Source organism: Mobula hypostoma, chromosome 16, assembly GCF_963921235.1.
Source record: "Mobula hypostoma chromosome 16, sMobHyp1.1, whole genome shotgun sequence".
Taxonomy (NCBI): domain Eukaryota; kingdom Metazoa; phylum Chordata; class Chondrichthyes; order Myliobatiformes; family Myliobatidae; genus Mobula; species Mobula hypostoma.
This window is the reverse complement of record NC_086112.1, coordinates 69589674-69613395: the sequence shown is the minus strand read 5'-3', so window position 1 is coordinate 69613395 and position 23722 is coordinate 69589674. Positions and strand designations below refer to the sequence as shown.

The following is a 23722-nucleotide window of genomic DNA, read 5'->3' as shown; positions in this document are numbered from 1 at the left end:
AGATGGGGGGTGGGGAAGGAGGATAGCTCGAAGGTGATAGGTGAAGCCAGGTGGGTAGGAAAGGTAAAGAGCTGGAAAGGAAAGAATCTGATAGGAGAGGAGAATAGACCATAGGAGAAAGGGAAGGAGGAGGGTGCCATGGGGATGTCATATAATAGATGAGCCCAGCAACTTCGCAGGTGAAGTGTTGCCTCGCCTGAAAGGACTGTGTGGGGCTCTGAATGGAGGTCAGAGAGGGGGTAAATGGACAGGTGTATCACTTAGATCACTTGCAGGGTTAAGTACCAGGAGGGAGATTAGTGGGGAGGGATGATTGGACAAGTGAATCAAGGAGGGAGTGATCCCTACAGAAAACAGTGGGGGCAGGGGAAGGTAAAGATATGTTTGATGGTAGGATTCCTTTGGGATGGCAGAAGTTACGGAGAATGATCTGTTGGATGTGGAGTCTCGTGGAGTGATAGGTAAGGACAAGAGGAACTCTTATCACTGTTAAGGTGGTAGAAAGGTGGAGTGAGAGTGGATGTTTGGGAAATGGAGGAAATGTGGGTGAGGGCAGCATCAATGGTAGAGGAAGGGAAACCCCTTACTTTGAAGAAGGAGACCAGCTCTGATGTCATGGAAAGGAAAGCCATATACTGGGAACAGATGCAGAGGAGACAAAGCAACTAAGAAAAGGGAATAGCATTTTTACAGGAGACAAGATAGCCATGGGAATCAGTAGGTATCGCTCGATAGTTTGTCTCTAGAGATGGAGACAAAGAGATTAAGAAAGGTGAGGAAGGGGGCAGAAATGGACCAAGTGAATTTATGGGCAGGGTGGAAGTTGAAGGCAGAGTTGATGAAATTGACGAGCTCAGCATGGGTGCATGAAGCAGCACCAATACAGTCATCAGTGTAACAGAGGAAGAGTTAGGAAGCATTACCAGGGAAGACTTTGAACATGGACTGTTCTAAGTAGTCAACAAAAAAGCATACAGTAGCTGGGGCCCAAGTGGATGCCCATGGCTACCCTTCGAGTCTGGAGAAAGTGGGAGCAGCCAAACAAAAAATTGTTGATGGTGAGGACCAGTTCTGCCAGACAGAGAAAGTGGTGATAGAGGGAGCTAGTTGGTTATTTTATTCAGAAAGAAGCGAGGAGCTTTAAGGCCTTCTTGATGGGGGATAGAATTGAGTCAGGACTGGACATTTATTGTGAAAATGAGGTGGTCAAAGCCAGGGAATTGAAAGTTACTGAAGAGATCGAGAACATTAGAAGTGTTGCAGATATAGGAGGGAAGGGACTGAATCAAAGCAGATTGAATGGAGTCAAGGTATGAGGACACGAGATCAATGGGCAGGAGCAGGTAAAGACATTAGGCCTAATCAGACGGTCAGGTTTGTGGATCTTGGGTAGGAAGCAAAAGCAAGCAGTGCAGGGTAAGACAACTATGAGCAATGACAATAGGCATCACAGAAGATGCAGACTTCTTTGTTTTGAGTGTTACGAGAATACACATAAAATTAAGATGTTTGCTGGCCTGGGCTAGCATCAGTGGCATCAGCAGTTGGTCTGCCACCTGCCCTCAGGGGAAGGAGAGATAAGGAACAATGGAGCAGCGTCTGGAGATGTGTAATGAAGGGACGTGGGAGAGAGAGCTGTCTGGAGCGGCTCCCCCTTTGAACCCTGAACTGTTTGAAGTGATGGACAGGCGATACCCCAGCAGGGGGATAAAAAGGGGACAGGTTCGCTAAGACAGGGACACACGCCACCCGAGGTAACGAGACCCTGGAAGCGGTGCGCCTCTCACGAGTGGGTGAGAAGTACCAGACAACGACAAGGGTGGAAAGGTACGATCAGCGGGAACCCGGTGTGTGTCCGCCCTTGCCTGGGTGCCGGGTTCACTGCAGAGGATCGACCGCATCTGGAGGAGGGGTCACAGTCGGTGACCTCAGGTGACATCACCAAGGACCCGCCCAAAAGCTGTTTGTGAGCCATCTCGCTGGTCTGTGAGTGAAGCAGTGTTCTGAATGATCAGTTGTTCCTATTCTGTCTCTCTCCCCCCATGTTGTCCCTCGCCATGGCAACGATTACTGCGAACTGAACTGGACTGAACTTTGAGTCATTTTGAAATTTGGTCATTTACCCCTAGACAACGATAGAGCTTGATTGATGCTGTTATCTTAATTCTGTGCACATGTGCGTTTATCATCGCTGAACTGTTGCATTTATTATCCTTTCGATTACTGTGTTGCTCGTTTCTTTAATAAAACTTTCTTAGTTCTAGTACTCCAGACTCCAACTGAGTGATCCATTTCTGCTGGTTTGGCAACCCAGTTACGGGGTACGTAACATGAGTTGTAGATAGCGGAATTGTGTAGGTTCCTGCAATCTTCATATCTGAAGTTCCAGGTGCTGAAGGGAAGAACCCTGCTGCCCTTGCTTATGTTTCTCCATAGGGAGTGGAACAGCACATCCACAAGAGTCCAAGGTCAACTCTCTTAACGTGAAGCGTCCCTGGATACTGACTGAAGCAGCAAATCCAACAGGGTCAAGTAAGCTATTGATAGTCAATATTACGCCACCGTGGGTTAAGTTTTTTGGTAACAGTGACCTGGAAAGTAAGAGTGTTGGTAACGAAGTTCCATCCAAGGATCAGACTGCTAAATAAGAGGGAGATTTTGTCAAAGATCAAGATTCTGTAGACTTTTGGCCAGATCTTCAGACGAGAAACATTGTGTGACCTCAGCACTGTTGGGTGCAATCTGAAATTGGACTGTGTCAACATGTCTTGTGCTGCTCTCAGCACACTGACTGTTTCTTCTGCACTAGAAAATTATTTAAGACCATCATTAACACAGAAAGGTCCTTCTGTATACCATTGTGCTTCAGTCCTGAATCTCTTCTCTCCCTCAATAGGTGTCCTCTGAAGGCTATATATTGCCAGAGCTAGTGAGGGGCAGTTACCAAATACATGAACCCTCATGCGGTACTCCAGAATCTTGTAGTCCAGTTGGTGGTTGTGAAACAAGGTAGTCTCGATGATCCTCTCACACAGGGAAGCTGTCTTCCATCTCTCCGATAGACACAGTTCTGATAATCATGAGGACTCCAAGCATGTACTATTGAGGTTTGGACCCCACAAGAGCACATTGTTCAGTGATATGCCTTTGAACTGCGCACTTGAATCAAAGACTGTGTAGGTTTCTGGAGGTGGTTAACGCCGAAGTTGGTCAAATACTCCTTTTGTTTGCTGGGATCCGGTGATTGTTCCTGAAGAGTCTCTCCATGAACTCCATGTAATGATCTTTCATGCCTGAGGAAACAGCACATTATGATGCCTTCACCATCATTCTGGGGGGATTTTAACCAGGCCAGCTTAACAAAGTCACTAAATAATTATTATCAACAAATCACCTGTGGTGCCAGAGGAAATAATACATTGGACCACTGTTACTATCATAGTCTGGTCCGTGAAATCCACATTCTGGTTCACGGTCTGGTTCATCGATCCTTATTCCGGGTTTTGCTGTTTCCCTTAATTGAGGCACCTGATTCTCGTTTTGGGCTGGCACATAAATACCTCTGCAAATCAAGGTTTCCCTGCTGGACTGTTCCTTTCTCCTCCCCATCCGAATCCCTGACAGTTACCTCGGCAGTTAACCTTGGCAGTCACCTCAGCAAGTATCCTCAGCTGTCATCCGGGCACTGCATCCTAGAAGGGGTCCCAGCTCTGCGTTCTAGGAGGGTCCCGGCCCTGTGCTCCAAGAAGGAGTCCCGGCTCCATTCCCAAGGGCCTAACCAAGCCGAGTCCAAGAGCCAGGTCCTGCCCTGGAGTACCTCTCCCAGCCCTGGAGTACCTCGCCCAGCCCAGTGCTGGAGTTCCCTCATCCAGTCCAGGAGTCCCTCGTCTAGTCCAAGCCACATCCAAGAACCTCATCTGGTCCAAGCCATGTCCAAGAAGCTCGTCTGGTTCAAGCCACGTCCAAGAACCTCGTCTGGTCCAAGCTACATCCAAGAACCTCGTCTGGTCCAAGCCACGTCCAAGAACCTCGTCTGGTCCAAGCCATCTCCAAGAACCTCGTCTAGTCCAAGCCAAGTCCTAGAACCTCATCCTGTCCAAGTCAAGGCAATGTGTTCTCATCCTGTCCATGTGCCTCATCCTGTGCAGGAGTTCCACGTCCAGTCCTGTAGCCATGTCTTGTCCTCGCCTAGATCCGGGGTCCAAGCCCGAGACAAGACCCAGGTTCCGGGTCTCTGTCCATTCTCTGGCTCAGAGTCCTAGCCCAGGCTCCTAGTTCCAAGTTCCTTGTCCTGGTCCCGCTTTCCTAGTCTTATTCCTAGCCCAGGCCCAGTGTCCTTCTCGTCCAGGGCCTGTGTCCATGTTCAGCGTTGTTTCCTCCTGACTCCCCCTGCTTTCTTGATCCTAGTACTTCAGTGTCTGTGTCTTGCATTTGGGTCCACCATCAACGCCCACCAATGTGACAGTTACACTAAGATAAAGAGAGCCACACTTTGGAAAGTCTGATCACCTGGCTGTACTTCTACTCCCTGATTATAGGCAGAGACTGAAGACTCAGCACCAGTAGTGAGGAGCAAAAAGGTATGGAACAGGGAGACACAGGAGCGTCTACAGGACTGCTTTGAAACAGTGGACTGGACTGTATTCAGGGAGTCATCTTTGAGTCTGGATAGGTAGGTCACAGTTGTCACCTACTTCATTAAAACCGGTAAGCCTACAAACACCTATGGTACATTCCTAAACCAAATGCCATGGATGAACCAGCAGGCTCATAATCTGCTGAGGGCTAGATCTGTGGCATTCAAGTCTAGGGACATAGATCTGTATAAAAAAACCAGGTATGACTTGCAGAGGGCTATTTCAAGAGTGAAGAAACAATTCCAAGGAAGGTTGGAGGCGACATCGGATGCCCCTCAACTCTGGCAGGGTTTGTAGGCAATTACTTCCTACAGAGCAAAACCCAACATAATGACTGGCAGTGATACTTGACACTTAGACAAGCCCAATGCCTTTTATGCTCATTTTGAAAGGGAGAGTAAAACCACAGCTATGAGGATCCCTGCAGCATCTGGTGACCCTGTGATCTCTGTCTCGGTGGCCAACGCCAGGCTGTCTTTCAAGATGGTGAAGTACTAATCAGAAAGCTACGGAATCTAGGCTTGGGTACCTTCCTCTGCAACTGAATCTTTGACTTCCAAACCAGACAACCACACTTTGTGCGGATTGGAAATAACATTTCCGCCTCAGTGGCATACCACAGGGATATGTGCTTAGCCCACTGCTCTGTTCTCTCTACACCCATGACTGTGTGGCTATTGTTACGTACCCTGTAACTGGGTTGCCAAACCAGCAGAAATGGATCACTCAGTTGGAGTCTGGATTACTAGAACTAAGAAAGTTTTATTAAAGAATCAAGCAACACAGTAATCAAAAGGATAATAAATGCAACAGTTCAGCGATGATAAACACACATGTGCACAGAATTAAGTTAACAGCATCAATCAAGCTCTATCGTTGTCTAGGGGTAAATGACCAAATTTCAAAGTGACTCAAAGTTCAGTCCAGTTTAGTAGTTCAGTTCGCAGTAATCATTGCCATGGCGATGGACAACGTGGGGGGAGAGAGAGAGAGAACAGGAACAACTGATCATTCAGACACGGCTTCACTCACAGACCGGCGATATGGCTCACAAGCAGCTTTTGGGCAGGTCCTTGGTGATGTCACCTGAGGTCACCGACTGTGACCCCTCCTCCAGATGCGGTCGATCCTCTGCAGTGAACCCGGCACCCAGGCAAGGGCGGACACACACCGGGTTTCCGCTGATCGTACCTTTCCACCCTGGCCGTTGTCTGATACTTCCCACCGACTCGTGAGAGGTGTACCGCTTCCAGGGTCTCATTACCTCGGGTGGCGTGTGTCCTGCCTTAGCGAACCGATCCCTTTTTATCCCCCTGCTGGGGCATCGCCTGTCCATCACTTCAAACAGTTCAAGGTTCAAAGGGGGGAACCGCTCCAGACAGCTCTCTCTCCCCCGTTCCTTCATTACACATCTCCAGACGCTGCTCCATTGTTCCTTATCTCTCCTTCCCCTGAGGGCAGGTGGCAGACCACTTGCTGATGTCACTGATGCTAACCTAGACCAGCAAACATCTTAATTTTATGTGTATTCTCGTCACACTATGAACCACTCAAATACCATTTTAAATTTGCTGATGATACAACCATTGTTGGCAGAATTTCAGATGGTGATGAAAGGGTGTACAGGAGCAAGATATACCAGTTAGTTAAGTGGTGTCACACCAACAATCTTGCACTCAATGTCAGCAATACCAAAGAGCTGATTGTGGGCTTCAGGAAGGGTAAGGCGAGGAAACACAAACCAATCTTCATAGAGGGATCAGAAGTGGGGAGAGTGAGAAATTTCAGATTTCTGGGTGTCAACATCTCTGAGGACCTAATCTGGATGCAACATATAGATGCAGCTATAAAAAAGGCAAGACAGCAGCTATATTTCATTAGGAGTTTGAGGAGATACGGTTTATCAACTAAAACACTTCAAATCTTTTACAAATGTACCATGCGTCATTGTCTGGTATGAGGATGCTACTGCACAAGATTGAAGAAAGTTGCAGAAACTTGTAAAATTAGTCATCTTCATCATTGATACTAGTCTCCGCAGTATCCAAGACATCTTTAAGGAACAGTGCCTTAGGAAGGCAGCGTCCATCAATAAGGACCCCCATCAACCAGGGCATGCCCTCTTCTCTTTGTTACCATCAGGAAGGAGGTACAGAAGCCTGAAGGCACACACTCAGTAATTCAGGAAGATCTTCTTCCCTTCTGCCATCTGATTTCTAAATGGATGTTGAACCCATGAACAGTAACTCAGTACTTTCTTATTTCTGTTTTTTTCTTTGCACTACTTATTTTAGTTTAACTACTAAATAACTCTAGTGACTCTGATGCATGAAAATTGTGAGAGATGAGCAGTTTGTGAGATGGGAGATTTACAAATGTATGTAGAGGTACATTGTTACGAGCAACGTACAATCAGTGGCTACTTTATTAGGTACACCTGTACACCTGCTCATCATGCAGAAACCTAATCAGCCAATCATGTGGCATAAAAACATGCAGACATGGTCAAGAGGTTCAGTTGCTGTTCAGACCTAACTTCAGAATAGGGAAGAAAAGTGATCTAAGTGAGTTTGACCGTGGAATGATTGCTGATGTCTGGCATGAATGAGGGGAAGCATCAGTGCATGTGAGCTGTTAACGTGGAAGAATCAGACCCACTATGGCATATGTAAGTTATTAATATCAAGCCATAGTACAAGATGTCAAGGGACTTTGCCCCAATTAAGGCTCGTTCTTAGTGAAGGCAAGGAAGGTGAACTGTGCCGTGGTTTCAAGGTGCAGAAGGGAAAGAATACTGTACAGCACCATTCCATTCTGAGTCAATGAACATTCTGCAAGGCTGTTCAATGATCATGCTCAACAAGGATTGGATTTCAGAATCCTTGCCCAACAAAGATCTGTCAACCTTGGTTTTGACATTTTCAGCTAACCAAGGCTCAATAGCCCTGGGAAAGTGTTCCAGATTTTCAGTACATTATGAAGGTACGAGTGCCTGACCCCATAATTAAGTTACTTCACTGTTTCTATGACGTTCATTTGTTCTGTACTCCTCCAAAAGCGGAAATCATTTGTTTCTACTGTTTAGTCATCATAGCCACCTCAAGTAGATATATTTCTTATGTTTACATTCAATGAAACACAAAACAGGACTGCAGTCTGCCTTTGCAATGTAAACATTTTCAGTATTAACCCTGGGATCTGCACTGCAGTTCTTCTGTGTGATGAAATTATTGCAGAGAGGATTGGAAAAAGCTTTTCCTTATTTATCCCTTTATGAACATAACAAATATGGAGCAAGGTTACATCACTAGGGTGCGTGAGCCTGCTCCCTGTTTCGTTTAATAAGATTATGAGTAATCTGTTCATGACTTCGATGTTGCATTATCTATTATCAAATATTTCTCTAATTGTGCCTTAAAAATATTTAGCATCAGCTTCCATAGATCTTTGTCTCTCACAACTGAGCAAAAAAGCCTCATCTCAGTCTTAAATTGGTGATTCCTTACATTTAAAGTGATGCAAGTCCCAGATATTCCCACAAGAGGAAACACATTCTTCACATCCATTTTGTATGACCCCCTCCCCCCCCCGGACATTATATGATTAAATCAAACAATAACTGAAGAATGAACTAACTACATATGCATATAGGAAATAGGACTTCTCTGAGAGCTAGCATGGTCTTGATGGGCGCATGGCCTACTTCTGTGTCATAAGAAAATATGAGTATTCAAATCTTCTTCCAAAAATTGACAAGTAGTGGGAGGCCAGACCTGTTTATTTCATTGCTATAGAGTTGCAATTTGTTCAGCTGCATGGCATAGGATTTAAGTCAATGGGTGTAAAAAATGAAAAGACTCAACAAATATACTAATTCCCCCTGCAGGCTACTCTCTGGTTATATTTTGAGACTATTTCAGCTCTTGATCATATTAAATTAGCCACTGATGAAACTGCTGTACTTCCCTCATTTAGTCAGCAAATTCTTATAAGTTACTTCTAGCAATTGTTTCTGGAAATAAAAAAGTGCAGATCTTATGATTTATTTTTTTATTTATTTATTGAGATACAGCATGGAATAGGCCTTCCAGGCCTTCGAGCTGCACCGCCCAAAAATCTCCCAATTAATACTAGCCTAATCACAGGGCAATTCCCAGTTAATCTCTTTGAACAGTGGGAGGAATCTGGAGCACCCAGAGGAAACCCATATTTTCATGGGGAGAACATACAAACTCCTTACAGAGAATTGAGTCCATGCCACTGGTACTGTAAAGTGTTGTGCTAACCAATATGCTACCATGCCAATGATTCATGAACTGAATTCCTGAAGCTACATCATTATTATCAAGAAAGGAAATGCAGTAAATTCACAGCAACCCTGTACATCTTTCTGCTGCATAGATTTGATTCTGTGAACCCCAGTGATTTCATGTTTTCTTATTGGATAAAAAATATCTGCAAAATAATACTGTGACGAATACACATAGATAAGATGTTAACTGTCCTGTGTGATCAGCAGTTGGTCTGCCACCTGTCTTCAAGAGAGAGATAAGGGACACAATGAAACAGCACCTGGAGATGTGTAGAGAGAGCTGTCTGGAGCGGCTCCCCCTTTGAACCCTGAACTGTTTGAAGTGATGGACAGGCGATACCCCAGCAGGGGGATAAAAAGGGACAGGTTCGCTAAGGCAAGACACACACAACACCCGAGGTAACGAGACCCTGGAAGCGGTGCGCCTCTCACGAGTAGGTGGGAAGTACCGGACAACGCACAGGATGGAAAGGTACGATCAGCGGGAACCCGGTGTGTGTCCGCCCTTGCCTGGGTGCCGGGTTCACTGCAGAGGATCAACCGCATCTGGAGGAGGGGTCACAGTCGGTGACCTCAGGTGACATCACCAAGACCTGCCCAAAAGTTGCTTGTGAGCCATATCGCCGGTCTGTGAGTGAAGCCGTGTCTGAATGATCAGTTGTTCCCGTTCTCTCTCTCTCTCTCTCTCATCTCTCCCCACGTTGTCCATCGCCATGGCAACGATTACTGCGAACTGAACTACTAAATAGGACTGAACTTTGAATCACTTTGAAATTTGGTCATTTACCCCCAGACAACGATAGAGCTTGATTGATGCTGTTATCTTAATTCTGTGCACGTGTGTTTATCATTGCTGAACTGTTGCATTTATTATCCTTTCGATTACTTTGTTGCTTGTTTCTTTAATAAAACTTTCTTAGTTCTAGTACTCCAGACTCCAACTGAGTGATCCATTTCTGCTGGTTTGGCAACCCAGTTACGGGGTACGTAACATAAGTAGGGTTCTCGTCCGCGATTTTGAATGCTAAATTTGGGACGGAGTAAATTGATTGGGTTAAAATTCCCGAAAGAAAGAAAAGACAAACAGCAGAAATGGAGGCTGAGGAATTTATAAAGGCGCCGACCTTGGAGGCATTAGAGCATGCCAGGAAATCGGAATTGATAGCTATGGCCAAACGGTTGAATCTTGCTAAGGTGAAGTCGACAATGAGGAGAGAGGAGATACACAGAGCTATTGTAGAGCACTATGTATCTAAAGGTGTGTTTCCCCAAGGCGAGCTGGGGGTGGTATCTATTGAAAAACCTGCTGGAGACGCAGTACAGGTACAGCTTGAAAAACTGAGACTCGAGCACGAGTTCCGGATACGACAGTTGGAGCGAGAGGAGAAAGAGAGGCAATGGGAGCGAGAAGAGAGAGGGAAACAGAGGGAAAAGGAATTTGAGCTGGAGAAGTTAAAGGTAAGGGCCGAGCAGGGTCTCGTAGCGAACCAAGGTGGAGGGTTCCGGGCGACCCAGGAGGTTAGGCTGGTTCCCCCATTTGACGATACCGACGTGGATCGGTACTTTCTCCACTTCGAAAAAGTGGCTATAAGTCAGGACTGGCCGAGGGATAAGTGGGCTGTGTTACTTCAGAGTGTACTGAAAGGGAAAGCCCAAGAAGCTTACTCAGCTTTGTCCGCGGAAGATGCCCAGAGGTATGAGATGGTGAAAGAGGCCATCCTCAGGATTTATGAGTTGGTCCCGGAGGCATACCGGCAGAGGTTCCGGAATGCGAGGAAACAGTGTTTGGAGTTTGCCCGTGAGATGCAGAGATATTGTGAGCGTTGGTGCGCCTCAAAGGGGGTAGAGGGGGATTATGACAGACTGCTACAACTGATCCTGATTGAGCAGTTTAAAGTTTGTGTCCCTGAGGGTATGAGACCCTACCTCGATGAGAAAGAGGCAGCCACGTTAGCCGCAACTGCTAAGTATGCGTTGACGCATAAAATGAAGTTTGCCCCGAGTAAAGGCGACCAGAAGGGTAGTCAGGATGGTGGGGAGAGTCCGCCGGAAAAGTCAGAAAGTAAGCCGGGGACTACTGAAAAGGATAAGGTAGACCGGGAGCAGTCTGGTAGGAAGTCTCCTGGGGTCGTCTGTTATAATTGTGGGAAAGTCGGACACTTTGCATCCAGGTGCTTTGCCCCAGAGAAGGAGACGGGAAAAGGAAAAACGGCAATTTTGAATGGCTGTATCGAGCTGTTAAGCGAACCGCTAGGGAAGGGCAGGTCTGCCAAAGTCCAGGAAGGGCGCGAGACGTTTATCTCGGCCGGATTGGTGTCAGTGAAGGAGGGGTTAAAACCAGTTCCAGTGCGGATCTGGAGCGACACGGGAGCGTGTCAGTCACTAATACTGAAGAGTGTATTAGAGTTTATCTCAGAGACCCAGACTGGGGAGGTAGAGGTCAAAGGTGTTGGGGAAGGGACAGAGTCGGTCCCTTTGCACCAGATACACTTACAAAGCAACCTGGTCTCTGGACTAGTCACGATCGGGGTGAGGTCCGAATTACCGATGAAAGACGTGGAAGTCTTGCTTGGTAATGACATCGCCGGAGGAATCGTGTTCCCAGTCGTGAGATTGACAGGTCAGCCTGCCAGCATTGAGGCCCCGCCCATGGACTCACAGGTTCATCATGGGGCTGCAGTAGTGAATTTAGCTGCGCTAGTGAATTTAGCTGAAACGTTTCTGCCAACCTTGTATGAGACGGGGTGTAGTGAGACAAGAGGTAGTGAGGGAGCTGGGACAGACGTAGCAGTAGCCAGGAAAGAATTTGTGCAGACGCAGGAGTGAGACGAGGTGCTGATGGTTTTGGCAGAGACAGCTCTCTCTGACACAGCTTTAACAAGGGAACTAGTAGGCTATTGTGGGGAGGAGGAAGTGCTAAGGAAAAAAGGGAAATCAAGTACAGTACCCGCAGATGAGGAATGGGGGGTGGTGCAAAAGAGTTATGGGGATGAGGTTTTTAACATGGCCCACGAGGTACCCCCGGTGGACATTTTGCGGTGCTGGAGGAAACAGTTGGTGGAATCATGAAAGAGATTTACCGGCTGCCCAGGGGGAAGAATGTTATTGATCATGACCGACGCGAACTGAGACGGTCACCGGCTTTTGATATGCTAACAAACCTAGTCGGTGTTAGCGTGGAAATCAATGAAGCTAGGGGCCCCCTGATAAGAGGAAAAAACCATTTTGAAAAGATTAGGATGGGATCCGTCAGATGGGAGAAGGCTATTGTTTTGGCCAGGTCTACTGATAAGGTCTCTCCCTTAATCCCCGAACAAAGCGAATCTTTAGAAGAAGTAATTAAACGACTCGCACCCGTGTGTTTGATTGTCCCGAGGCAATGCAAAGAACTGGGACGTTGGGTGATGTCTGTTACAATAGGTGAGCCTAGTAAACAACAGCCATATATAATGAGTAATTCAGTGACTAAAGGGCTGATGAACACAGAGGTGTGTATTGGCGATTTAATACGGCTGTCTGAAGCCAGCTTGATAGTGAACCTTGAAAAATATGAATTCGGCCACACGAGGGTTACTTACCTGGGAATTGTGTTGACACAGGGGCAGCTGGCAGCGATGCAAGCTACAGTGCAGGCTATCGCTAACCTCCCAACCCCGACAGACAAGAGGGCCCTCAGAAGGCTCTTGGAGATGGTGGGGTACTGCAGGAAGTTTTGCAATAACTCTGCGGTCAATATCCGTCCCCCTCCTACTAAGCCCTTGCGAGAGAAAACTGAGTCGGAATGGGACGACCCTTGTTATTGTGGTCCGGGACAAAACCAAATGAGAGGTTACATTGGTCGCAATTCATCAGTGTTTCTGGCCACTATGAAGTTTGCTGAGTTGGAGCCTGGTCTAAGGGCTTATTAATAACACGTGTAAAAGGAACAGAAAATGCGATGACTGTCTGTCAAGGTGTTGACAACTTCAAACTCGCTGTGTTAGCCAAATAGCTGGTAAAGATGTATATTTGTGCGTGTATCAAATAATGTATTCATGTTTGTAATTTTTACCTCCCGGTAAAAATCCTTAAAGGGGGGAAAGTGTTTCGAATACACATAGATAAGATGTTAACTGTCCTGTGTGATCAGCAGTTGGTCTGCCACCTGTCTTCAAGAGAGAGATAAGGGACACAATGAAACAGCACCTGGAGATGTGTAGAAAGCTGTCTGGAGCGGCTCCCCCTTTGAACCCTCAACTGTTTGAAGTGATGGACAGGCGATACCCCAGCAGGGGGATAAAAAGGGACAGGTTCGCTAAGGCAAGACACACACGACACCCGAGGTAACGAGACCCTGGAAGCGGTGCGCCTCTCACGAGTAGGTGGGAAGTACCGGACAACGCACAGGGTGGAAAGGTACGATCAGCGGGAACCCGGTGTGTGTCCGCCCTTGCCTGGGTGCCGGGTTCACTGCAGAGGATCGACCGCATCTGGAGGAGGGATCACAGTCGGTGACCTCAGGTGACATCACCAAGGACCTGCCCAAAAGTTGCTTGTGAGCCATATCGCCGGTCTGTGAGTGAAGCTGTGTCTGAATGATCAGTTGTTCCCGTTCTCTCTCTCTCTCTCTCATCTCTCCCCACGTTGTCCATCGCCATGGCAACGATTACTGCGAACTAAACTACTAAATTGGACTGAACTTTGAATCACTTTGAAATTTGGTCATTTACCCCTAGACAACGATAGAGCTTGATTGATGCTGTTATCTTAATTCTGTGCACGTGTGTTTATCATTGCTGAACTGTTGCATTTATTATCCTTTCGATTACTTTGTTGCTTGTTTCTTTAATAAAACTTTCTTAGTTCTAGTACTCCAGACTCCAACTGAGTGATCCATTTCTGCTGGTTTGGCAACCCAGTTACGGGGTACGTAACAATACATACTATGTAATTTCTATAAACAAATTCTGTGCAGTTCTAGCAAGAAATAATCTTAAATATTTTTTTAAAAGCCTCATCATTTTCTTGGGTAATTCCCAAGTGTATCACAGTTAATTACCTATCTTTAAAATGTGTTCATGACATTTAACGGTTATTGCAGACAACTAAGGGTCAGAGTCCCACAAATAATAATTGAGATAAATAACACCCTGTTTGGATTAGTTAGAAATAAAGCTCTAGGCATGAAAACGGAAAACACTGCAACATTTGGTAGGCAGCATCTGTGGAAAGTAAGACAAAGTAAATATTTCAAATCAAGAAACCTCTGGAATACAAAAAAAAATGAGTTGGTTTTAAATTTCAAGAGGTTGGGATGTGATGGATTGGATAAGGGGGATATCTCTGATGTAGTGAAGCCAGAAATAAGGTGCAGATATTTTTCGGTGAATGGGATAATGGGGTAGTTAGAAAAAGAGAAAACGAACAAGAAGTATGAAATAAGGGTAGTTGGGGAGTGACAACCCAAACAAGGAAGTATAAAAGTTGCTAAATGCGGGGCTGTAGAAATATGCTGCAACTCTATTCTTTGCTAACAGAGTGATTTGAATTGACTTTATTTCTTACATCCTTCATATACATGAGGAGGAAAAATCTTTACGTTACTTCTCCATCTGGAAGTGCAATGTGCAAATTATAGTAATTTATAATAAACAGTATGTACAACAGGACAGTCAATATAACATAGAAATACAATTGTATCAGCATGAATTAATCAGTCTGATGGTTTGGTGGAAGAAACTGTCTCGGAGCCTGTTTGTCCTTGATTTTATGCTGCGGTACTGTTTCCCGGATGGTAGCAGCTGGAACAGTTTGTGATCAGGGTGACTCATGTCTCCAATGATCCTTCAGGTCCTCTTTACACACCTGTCTTTGTAGATGTCCTGAATAGTGGGAAGTTCACATCTACAGATGTGCTGGGCTGTCTGCATCACTCTCTGCACGTTCCTGCAATTGAGGGAAGTACAGTTCCCATACCAGGCAGTGATGCAGTCAGTCAGGATGCTCTCAATTGTGCCCCTGTAGAAAGTTCTTAGGATTTGGGGGCCCATACCAAACTTCTTCAACCGTCTGAGGTGAAAGAGGTGCTGTTGTGCTTTTTTTTTCACCACACAGCCGCTATGTACAGACCATGTGAGGCCCTCGGTGATGTGTATGTCGAGGAACTTGAAGCTATTCACCCGCTCAACCCCAGATCCATTGATGTCAATAGGGGTTAGCCCATCTCCATTCCTCCTGTAATCCAAAACCAGCTCCTTTGGTTTTGCAACGTTGAGGGAGAGGTTGTTTTCTTGACATTACTGTGTCAGGGTGGTGACTTCTTCTCTGTAGGCTGCCTCATTATTATTTGAGATTATGCCAATCAGTGTAGTGCTGTCAGCTAATTTAATTAGCAGATTGGAGCTGTGGATGGCGACACTGTCATGGGTATACAGAGAGTACAGGAGGGGGCTTTTGACACAGCCCCCTGAGGGGGACCTGTGTTGAGGGTCAGAGGGGCAGAGGTGAGGGAGTCTATTCTTACCACCTGCCGGTGAACTGACAGGAAGTCCAGGATCCAGCTACATAAGGCAGGGTGAAGGATGATGTCTCTGAGCTCTGAGTTTCTTGTCGAGCCTGGTGGGAATTATGGTGTTGAATGCTGAACTGTAGTCCAAGAACAGCATTCTCACATCTCCAGATTCTCCAGATGTGTAAGGATGGTGTGTAGGGCTGTGACTATTGTGTCATCAGTTGATTGGTTGTGTCAGTAGGTGAATTGTAGGGGGGTCCTGTGTGGATGGTAGCAAGCTGCAGATGTAACCCCTGACCAGCCTCTCAAAGCATTTGCTTATTATTGAGGTGAGTGCGACAGGGCACCAGTCGTTCAGACATGTTACCTTGGTCTTTTTAGGTACAGGAACAATGTTAGATGTTTTGAAGCAGGAGGGCACTCTACACTGGGAGAGGGAGAGATTAAACATGTCAGCAAACACACCTGCCAGTTGTGCTGTGCACACTCTGAGTACTTGCTCTGGAATGCCATCCGGTCCCGCAACCTTGCGACTGCCCACTCGTTGGAAACACCTGCGTACTTCAGCTTCAGTGATGACCAAGGTGCGGGTCGCGTCAGCAGCTCTCCTTGGGGGCTCAGTGTTGGCGACATTAAATCAAGCGTAAAAATGATTTGGCTCCTCTGGGAGAGAGGCAGCAATGTTGGAAACTCCACGTTGGAAACAGTAAGCAATGTTACAGATGGGTGACTTGCAACAACAATGACCAGTTCTAATAGTCAAATCAAGTCAAGTCACTTTTTATTGTCATTTCAACCATAACCAATTGAATAATTACTTTGGTTCTGTCTTCACTAAGGAGGACATAAATAGTCTTCCAGAAATAGTAGGGGACAGAGGGTCCAGTGAGATGGAGGAACTGAGCGAAATACATGTTAGTAGGGAAGTAGTGTTAGGTAAATTGAAGGGATTAAAGGCAGATAAATCCCCAGGGCCAGATGGTCTGCATCCCAGAGTGCTTAAGGAAGTAGCCCAAGAAATAGTGGATGCATTAGTGATAATTTTTCAAAACTCGTTAGATTCTGGACTAGTTCCTGAGGATTGGAGGGTGGCTAATGTAACCCCACTTTTTAAAAAATGAGGGAGAGAGAAACCGGAGAATTATAGACCAGTTAGCCTAACGTCGGTGGTGGGGAAACTGCTGGAGTCAGTTATCAAAGATGTGATAACAGCACATTTGGAAAGTGGTAAAATCATCGGACAAAGTCAGCATGGATTTGTGAAAGGAAAATCAGGTCTGACGAATCTCATAGAATTTTTTTGAGGATGTAACTAGTAGAGTGGATAGGGGAGAACCAGTGGATGTGGTATATTTGGATTTTCAAAAGGCTTTTGACAAGGTCCCACACAGGAGATTAGTGTGCAAATTTAAAGCACATGGTATTGGGGGTAAGGTATTGATGTGGATAGAGAATTGGTTAGCAGACAGGAAGCAAAGAGTGGGAATAAACGGGACCTTTTCAGAATGGCAGGCAGTGACTAGTGAGGTACTGCAAGGCTCAGTGCTGGGACCCCAGTTGTTTACAATATATATTAATGACTTGGATGAGGGAATTAAATGCAGCATCTCCAAGTTTGCGGATGACACGAAGCTGGGCGGCAGTGTTAGCAGTGAGGAGGATGCTAAGAGGATGCAGGGTGACTTGGATATGTTGGGTGAGTGAGCAAATTCATGGCAGATGCAATTTAATGTGGATAAATGTGAAGTTATCCACTTTGGTGGCAAAAATAGGAAAACAGATTATTATCTGAATGGTGGCCGATTAGGAAAAGGGGAGGTGCAACGAGACCTGGGTGTCATTATACACCAGTCATTGAAAGTGGGCATGCAGGTACAGCAGGTGGTGAAAAAGGCGAATGGTATGCTGGCATTTATAGTGAGAGGATTCGAGTACAGGAGCAGGGAGGTACTACTGCAGTTGTACAAGGCCATGGTGAGACCACACCTGGAGTATTGTGTGCAGTTTTGGTCCCCTAATCTGAGGAAAGACATCCTTGCCAAAGAGGGAGTACAAAGAAGGTTCACCAGATTGATTCCTGGGATGGCAGGACTTTCATATGAAGAAAGACTGGATGAACTAGGCTTGTACTCGTTGGAATTTAGAAGATTGAGGGGGGATCTGATTGAAACATATAAAATCCTAAAGGGATTGGACAGGCTAGATGCAGGAAGATTGTTCCCGATGTTGAGGAAGACCAGAATGAGGGGTCACAGTTTGAGGATAAAGGGGAAGCCTTTTAGGACTGAGATTAGGAAAAACTTCTTCACACAGAAAGTGGTGAATCTGTGGAATTCTCTGCCACAGGAAACAGTTGAGGCTGGTTCATTGGCTATATTTAAGAGGGAGTTAGATATGGCCCTTGTGGCTACGGGGGTCAGGGGGTATGGAGGGAAGGCTGGTACAGGGTTCTGAGTTGGATGATCAGCCATGATCATAATAAATGGTGGTGCAGGCTCAAAGGGCCGAATGGCCTACTCCTGCACCTATTTTCTATGTTTCTATGTTTCTATGTTTCTAACTGCTGGTGCAGAACATAGTAAAAATGAGACAATGTTTTCCAGGACCATGGTGCTACATGAAACAATACAAAAACTACATTGAACTATGTCAAACAACACAAAAACTACACTAGACTACAGACCTACTCAGGACTGCATAAAGTGCACAAAACAGTGCAAGCATTACAATAAATAATAAACACGACAGTAGGCACAGTAGAGTAGCACAATAGACAGAGATTGAAAGATATTTGAAGTTTTAGAATTCAGTAGTGAGTCAGGAAGGTTACAATGTCCCTGGGCAGAATCTGCTGTACAATTGCTTAAGCTTATGTTGGCTTTGTTAGAACAGTGCAGATGGCCACAGATGGATGTCAAAGTGGTAGTAAGATGTAGGATCAAAATGGCAGGCAACAGGAAGCTTTAACTTGCCCCTGTAGACTGAATGCAGGTACTCCCTAAAATAGGAATGTGAGAAATAGATGAGATAGTGGAGAGCAAAGCATGGTTTGGGAAGAAGGAAGACATCGCGGAGGCACTTGTGTGAACCATCTTGTCAATGGAGTAAATACCACAGGGAAGGAAACATTAGGAGAAGAATGTAATTCTTCCAGAAGAATACGTGATAGGAAGGATGGTTGAAAGAGCTGTGGGAATGTGGAGATTGATAATGGATCTGTCTGGGTTTGGTATCTTTGCCCTCAGACCAAATAAGTCTTCATCAGGTATCACGTTACGTGATTACCGGAGGAACGGAGACGGGCTCGCCCGATCAACATCAATGGGACTGCAGTTGAGAGGGCGAGTAGTTTCAAGTTCCCCGGTATACAAATCACCGAAGATCTCACCTGGACTGTGCACTCCGGCTGTGTGGCAAAAAAAAAGCACACAACAGTGTCTCTTCTACCTCAGGCGACTGAAGAAATTCCGCATGCGCCTCCAAATTCTTAAGAGCTTCTAAGGGGGCACAATTGAGAGCATCCTGACTGGCTGTATCACCGCCTGGTACGGGAACTGAACTGCACGAACCTTGATCACTGGGCACTGCAGAGAGCGGTACAGACAGCCCAGCGCATCTGTGGATGTGAACTGAGAACACTTACAGCAGCAGCTGAATAGAGGAAGCCTGGAAGATAATCGGGAACACCAGTCACCCCAAACATAAACTGTTCCAGCTGCTTCCATCTGGAAAACAGTAGCGCAGCATTAAAGCCAGGATCAACAGGCTACGGGACAGCTTCTTTCTACAAGCCATAAGACTTTTAAATTCTTAAGTCTGTACATTGCAACAGAGTAATAACGCAAAGATTTTTACTCCCTCACGTTGTGGAACGAATGTAAGATGTAAATAAATTCAATTCCAATACCTTCCTTATCCTACAGATGAGTACACCGGTTAATTGACGAACGTAATTTACTTTGGGGAGGCAGGGAGACGGGAGGGGAAGAAGGGAGGTTCCCTCCCTTACTTTAGTGTGGGTTAATGGTAAACTGAGTGAAAGAATGGGACCAATGGGATTGCTTCCGTGGCAATCAACACAAACTCGGTGTGTCCTTATACAACAATCTTAAATGAATGTTGAGAATTGTGAGAAAAGGGTATTTTTAAAGGGAGGTTGTGAGCTCGCAGTGTCCTCTCCATCCGTGTGTCTGCGGGAAAAGTTGGAGCTTTCAGGACTGCGATACAGAGCGGGGTAATGGGCAAAGACGGGTAGGAGGAGAAGGTTCAGAGGGTATTGTGCGGTGGAGCAAATTCAGGGGACAGGTTCGAGTAATGACATTCCTGTGTGAAGGGCGAGACTGAATGGTGGTAGATGTCAAGATCGCCGTTCCTTCACCACTCCCGTTTGCACAGCTCAACCTGAAATCACGTCTTGAATCCCGGCGAACCAGCCCTGCAGGAATTCGTCCAAATTTAAGCAACTGTCAATTTGTTGTTTAAAACAAAGTGATCTAGTGGACGGAGGCAATACGATGTGAGACTTGGAATGGAGAAGTAAGACAGACGGCGTGCCAGTTCCACGGGCTGTTTGTGATCCACCCTGTAACATCTCAAGGAGATGATGAGTCTGTATTTAAGAACTGTTCTCTCTTTCTGGGATTGCATTTAGTCCTTTCATTCGGCTCAATCGGAGCAACAGGTTGGCGGCAGCAAAGTTGCCCGCTCCCCGCGCTCGCCCGGTTTCTCCGGGTTTGGGTGTGCCTGCCCAGCACCGGTCGGGGGTGTGCTGCGGTGGATCGTAGCCTATCCCTTCTCTGACTGTTCGATTGCATCAACCCACGAAGAACCCACCCCTCCCCACAGAGATTAAAAGAACCGGGAGCTGCCGCGCTGCCGGAGTCTAGCTGCTCCACTTCAGTGCAGTAGAGGGAAGTCGTCCCCGTCCCCTTGCACCACCGGAGATTGGTGGGCGCACGGCGCTGCTGGAATGGGAACACTGACACCGAACTTCACTGGACTCTGGGGAAACGGCAGCCAGGACAGCGGATACACCCAGCAGGGACCTTCCACGGAGATACCTACCTATGGGAACAACACTAATATATTCGAGCAGCCCTTCTGGCAGATCGCGCTCTGGTCCATCACCTACGGCTCGGTTGTGGCAGTAGCCGTCTTCGGCAACCTCGTCGTCATCTGGATCATCTTGGCTCACAAGAGGATGCGGACGGTGACCAATTATTTCCTGGTCAACCTCGCCTTCTCGGACGCCTCTGTGGCCGCCTTCAACACCTTGATCAATTTCATTTATGCCGTTCACAACGACTGGTATTTCGGAGAGACTTACTGCCGCTTCCACAACTTCTTTCCCATCGCCGCCATGTTCGCCAGCATCTATTCCATGACAGCAATTGCTGTGGACAGGTAACCCCGCCAGCCAGCGTCAGACACACAGGTCTGGCACCCCTTCATGTTATAGAGGTAGTTTGTTATGTCCTCAAGATCTAAAGTAGCCTCTCGATGCAAGACCTCAGGGTATGTCTCGGGGGTCAGTTCCTGTTGCTGTACTGGGTACATAGCGTGCGAATGGGTGGGGCAAACCAGGACTACCAAAGGGGGTAGTTGGGGGTGAGGGGTGGGGAGGGTGGTTCGAGATCGTCCTCAAAGCATTTGCTAGGGCGAAATTAGATCGTATTTGGTCACATACGTGTCCAAAATAGCACTGCAAGTATATTTAAAATTCCAGTCCTCCTGGGCTACTGAAGAAGGAGCTCAGATGGTTCTGCAGTTATCCGGACGCCGCCACTGACTGATACACACCGACGACAGTTGGGTCGTTGGAAATTCTTGTAACTCGGTGATCTCGACAACAAGTTTTTGAAACTTCATCCTAAAGTATTGCCCGATCCGCAGCCCTTTCACCACGCTTAGATAGCCCTAATTGTGATCAAGTTACAATCCGTCAGCAAGTGAGTACTTTTACCAGACCCGAGTGGAAGAGGTTGGGTAGAGCTGCCGCCTCCTGCGCCGGTGACCCAGGGTTAGTTCTGACCGCCCGCGCTGTCTGCCAGGAGTTCTCCCTTAGGTGGGTAGGTACACGAATCAAGGTTTGCGAGAGAGAATAATAGTTGACAGGGGAAACGTAATGCCAATAAGTGCGAGGTGCTGCATTTGGTGAAATGTCAAACAGAGATAGAACATATACAGTAAATGGCAAAGCCCCGAGGAATGACCAGTTACATCTGTAAGTCCGGGTCCATCATTTCCTGAAAGTGGTAGCACAAGTCAATAGGCTGGTGAAGGCATATGGCATGCTTGCCCAGAGGTGTGGCATACAATTTGGGATGTTAGTTTACAACTTTACTAAGCACTGGTATGGCTTCATTTGGAGTATTTTGTGCAGTTCAGCGTGCCACGTTAGAGAAAGGATATTGCATTGGAGAGATTGCAAGGCAGAGTCACCGGGATATTCCTTAGATTGAATGATTTTAGTTATGGGGAAAGGAGAGGTATGTTTTCACTGAAGGATCGGGGCTGAAGGGCAACCTGATAGACATTTGGTATATAAAATTACAAGAGGCGTGGATAGAATCAATAATTAGAATCTCCCCCCCCCCCCCCCCCCACACACACACACACACACACCCCGCACACCTCTACTCCAGTGTGGGTATCAAAAACAAGTGGCAGTAGTTTTAAGAGAAAGAGGAAGGAGATTTAGAAGGATTGAGGAGTAAGATTTTTGTACAGAGAGTGGTTGATATCTGGATTCACTGCCAGAGGAAATGGTGGCATCAAACATAATCACTACATTTAGGGGATGTAAAGACAGGCAGAATAGAGAGAGAGAGAGAGAATGAGATAGAGAGTGACAGAGTGTGTGTGAGTGAGAAAGAGTGACAGAGTGTGAGAGAGTGAGTGAGAGTGTGTGAGAGAGATTGAGAGTGTGTATGTGTGTGAGAGAGTACATGCGAGACTGTGTGAGAGGGAGTGTGTGTGTGAGAAAGAGTGAGAGAGAAAGAGAACAAGAGAGTGTGTGTGTGAGAGAGTGAGAAAGTGCGAGTGAGAGAGAGAGTCTGTGTGTGTGTGTGTGTCTGTGTGTGTGTGTGTGTGTGTGTGTTGGAGAGAGAAAGAGAAGGCAACATGCTGAGTTCCTCCAGCATTTTGTATGTGTTGCAACTAAACTGCATTATTTGGAAAAGGGGATAAAAACATAATGGAAACGTGATCTGGAGAGGTTTCTGGAAACTGGATGATGATCTTATCTGAAATGTAAACAGGAAAGAATAGTGGAGTGAGCAAAAATTTCGAAGCTGATAACCTTGTACTGTATTACAACTCTCCAGTTCTGCCATAAACTGGAAAGGCTAGTTATTTAATATTGAAGTTCTTGTTAAGCACCAAGGACTATCATATGTCTCGATGGAAGATTAGGTGCTGTTCCCCAGACTTATTTTATGCCTTGTCAGAATGGTGTAAGAGATCAAAAGCAGATCAGAATGGGAGCAAGATGGCGAATTCAAATGAAAAGCAGCTGGAAGCTCAGAGCCACCCTTTCAGACCAAACAGAAATGTTCTGCAAAGTGGTCACTCAATTTATGTTTGTTTTTTTTCATACTTTGAGCACAGGAATAAGGAGAGCTTTCATTCCATGAATGGAGGCCATTGTATCTCCTGCTGTTGTATAAGGAATTGCTGAGAGAAGTAGGAATTAGTGTGGATATCAGACTGAGACAGAGAGTTGTGGAAGGAACCGAATGCTGAAGGGGAAAGGTATGTCTTGAGGGCCTCGGGATATAACGTTCCAGCAATCTACGCGATATGCAAGCCAGGGCAGTATGATATAGAGAGCAAGCTGTTGTCCATGTAGCAGGCTTCCCATTTCCAGGCAGCTAATGAATCCAAAGGACCAGCAGAGACCAGTACAGTTTGGCACCAGCAGCGTCGCAGGAGTCAACGTAGGACTGTCTTAGGGACTCCAGCTCCAAATTTTTCTAAAGTGTTTACTCCCGAAGCCTTCCCCGTGAGTGGGTATAGTTGCAAGGCAGCGGAGGTTTAAGATCAGAGATTTCCTTCTCCTAGATGAGCTGCCAACCATGGTTGAAGAGCCCCATCTGCTCGAAGTGTCTGGTCTTTTGGCATCAGTAACGTGTCTTTGCCGCTTCTCCTGTCAGTAGAAATGGTTCCAGTGGGCTTAGTAGCTAAGCCACATGTGAAGGCCAGGAGCTGGAGCTGGTTGTCAGAGACCATTTGAGATGCACGCCATTGAAAACATTTAATAGTTAGTGTGAGCTTATTCCTACT

At 46.3% G+C, this 23722-nt stretch overlaps 1 protein-coding gene across 1 annotated transcript in view; it reads left to right on the top strand.

The window, feature by feature from the left end:
* The first annotated feature begins 20121 nt into the window (after window positions 1–20121).
* Window positions 20122–23722, top strand: part of LOC134357477 (neuromedin-K receptor-like) — an 84332-nt gene continuing 80731 nt past the window's right edge. Inside the window, exon 1 of the mRNA XM_063069095.1 lies at window positions 20122–20842. Within this exon, the coding sequence (XP_062925165.1) occupies window positions 20409–20842 (434 nt within the window). The 5' untranslated portion in view covers window positions 20122–20408. The remainder of the gene's footprint in view (window positions 20843–23722) is intronic.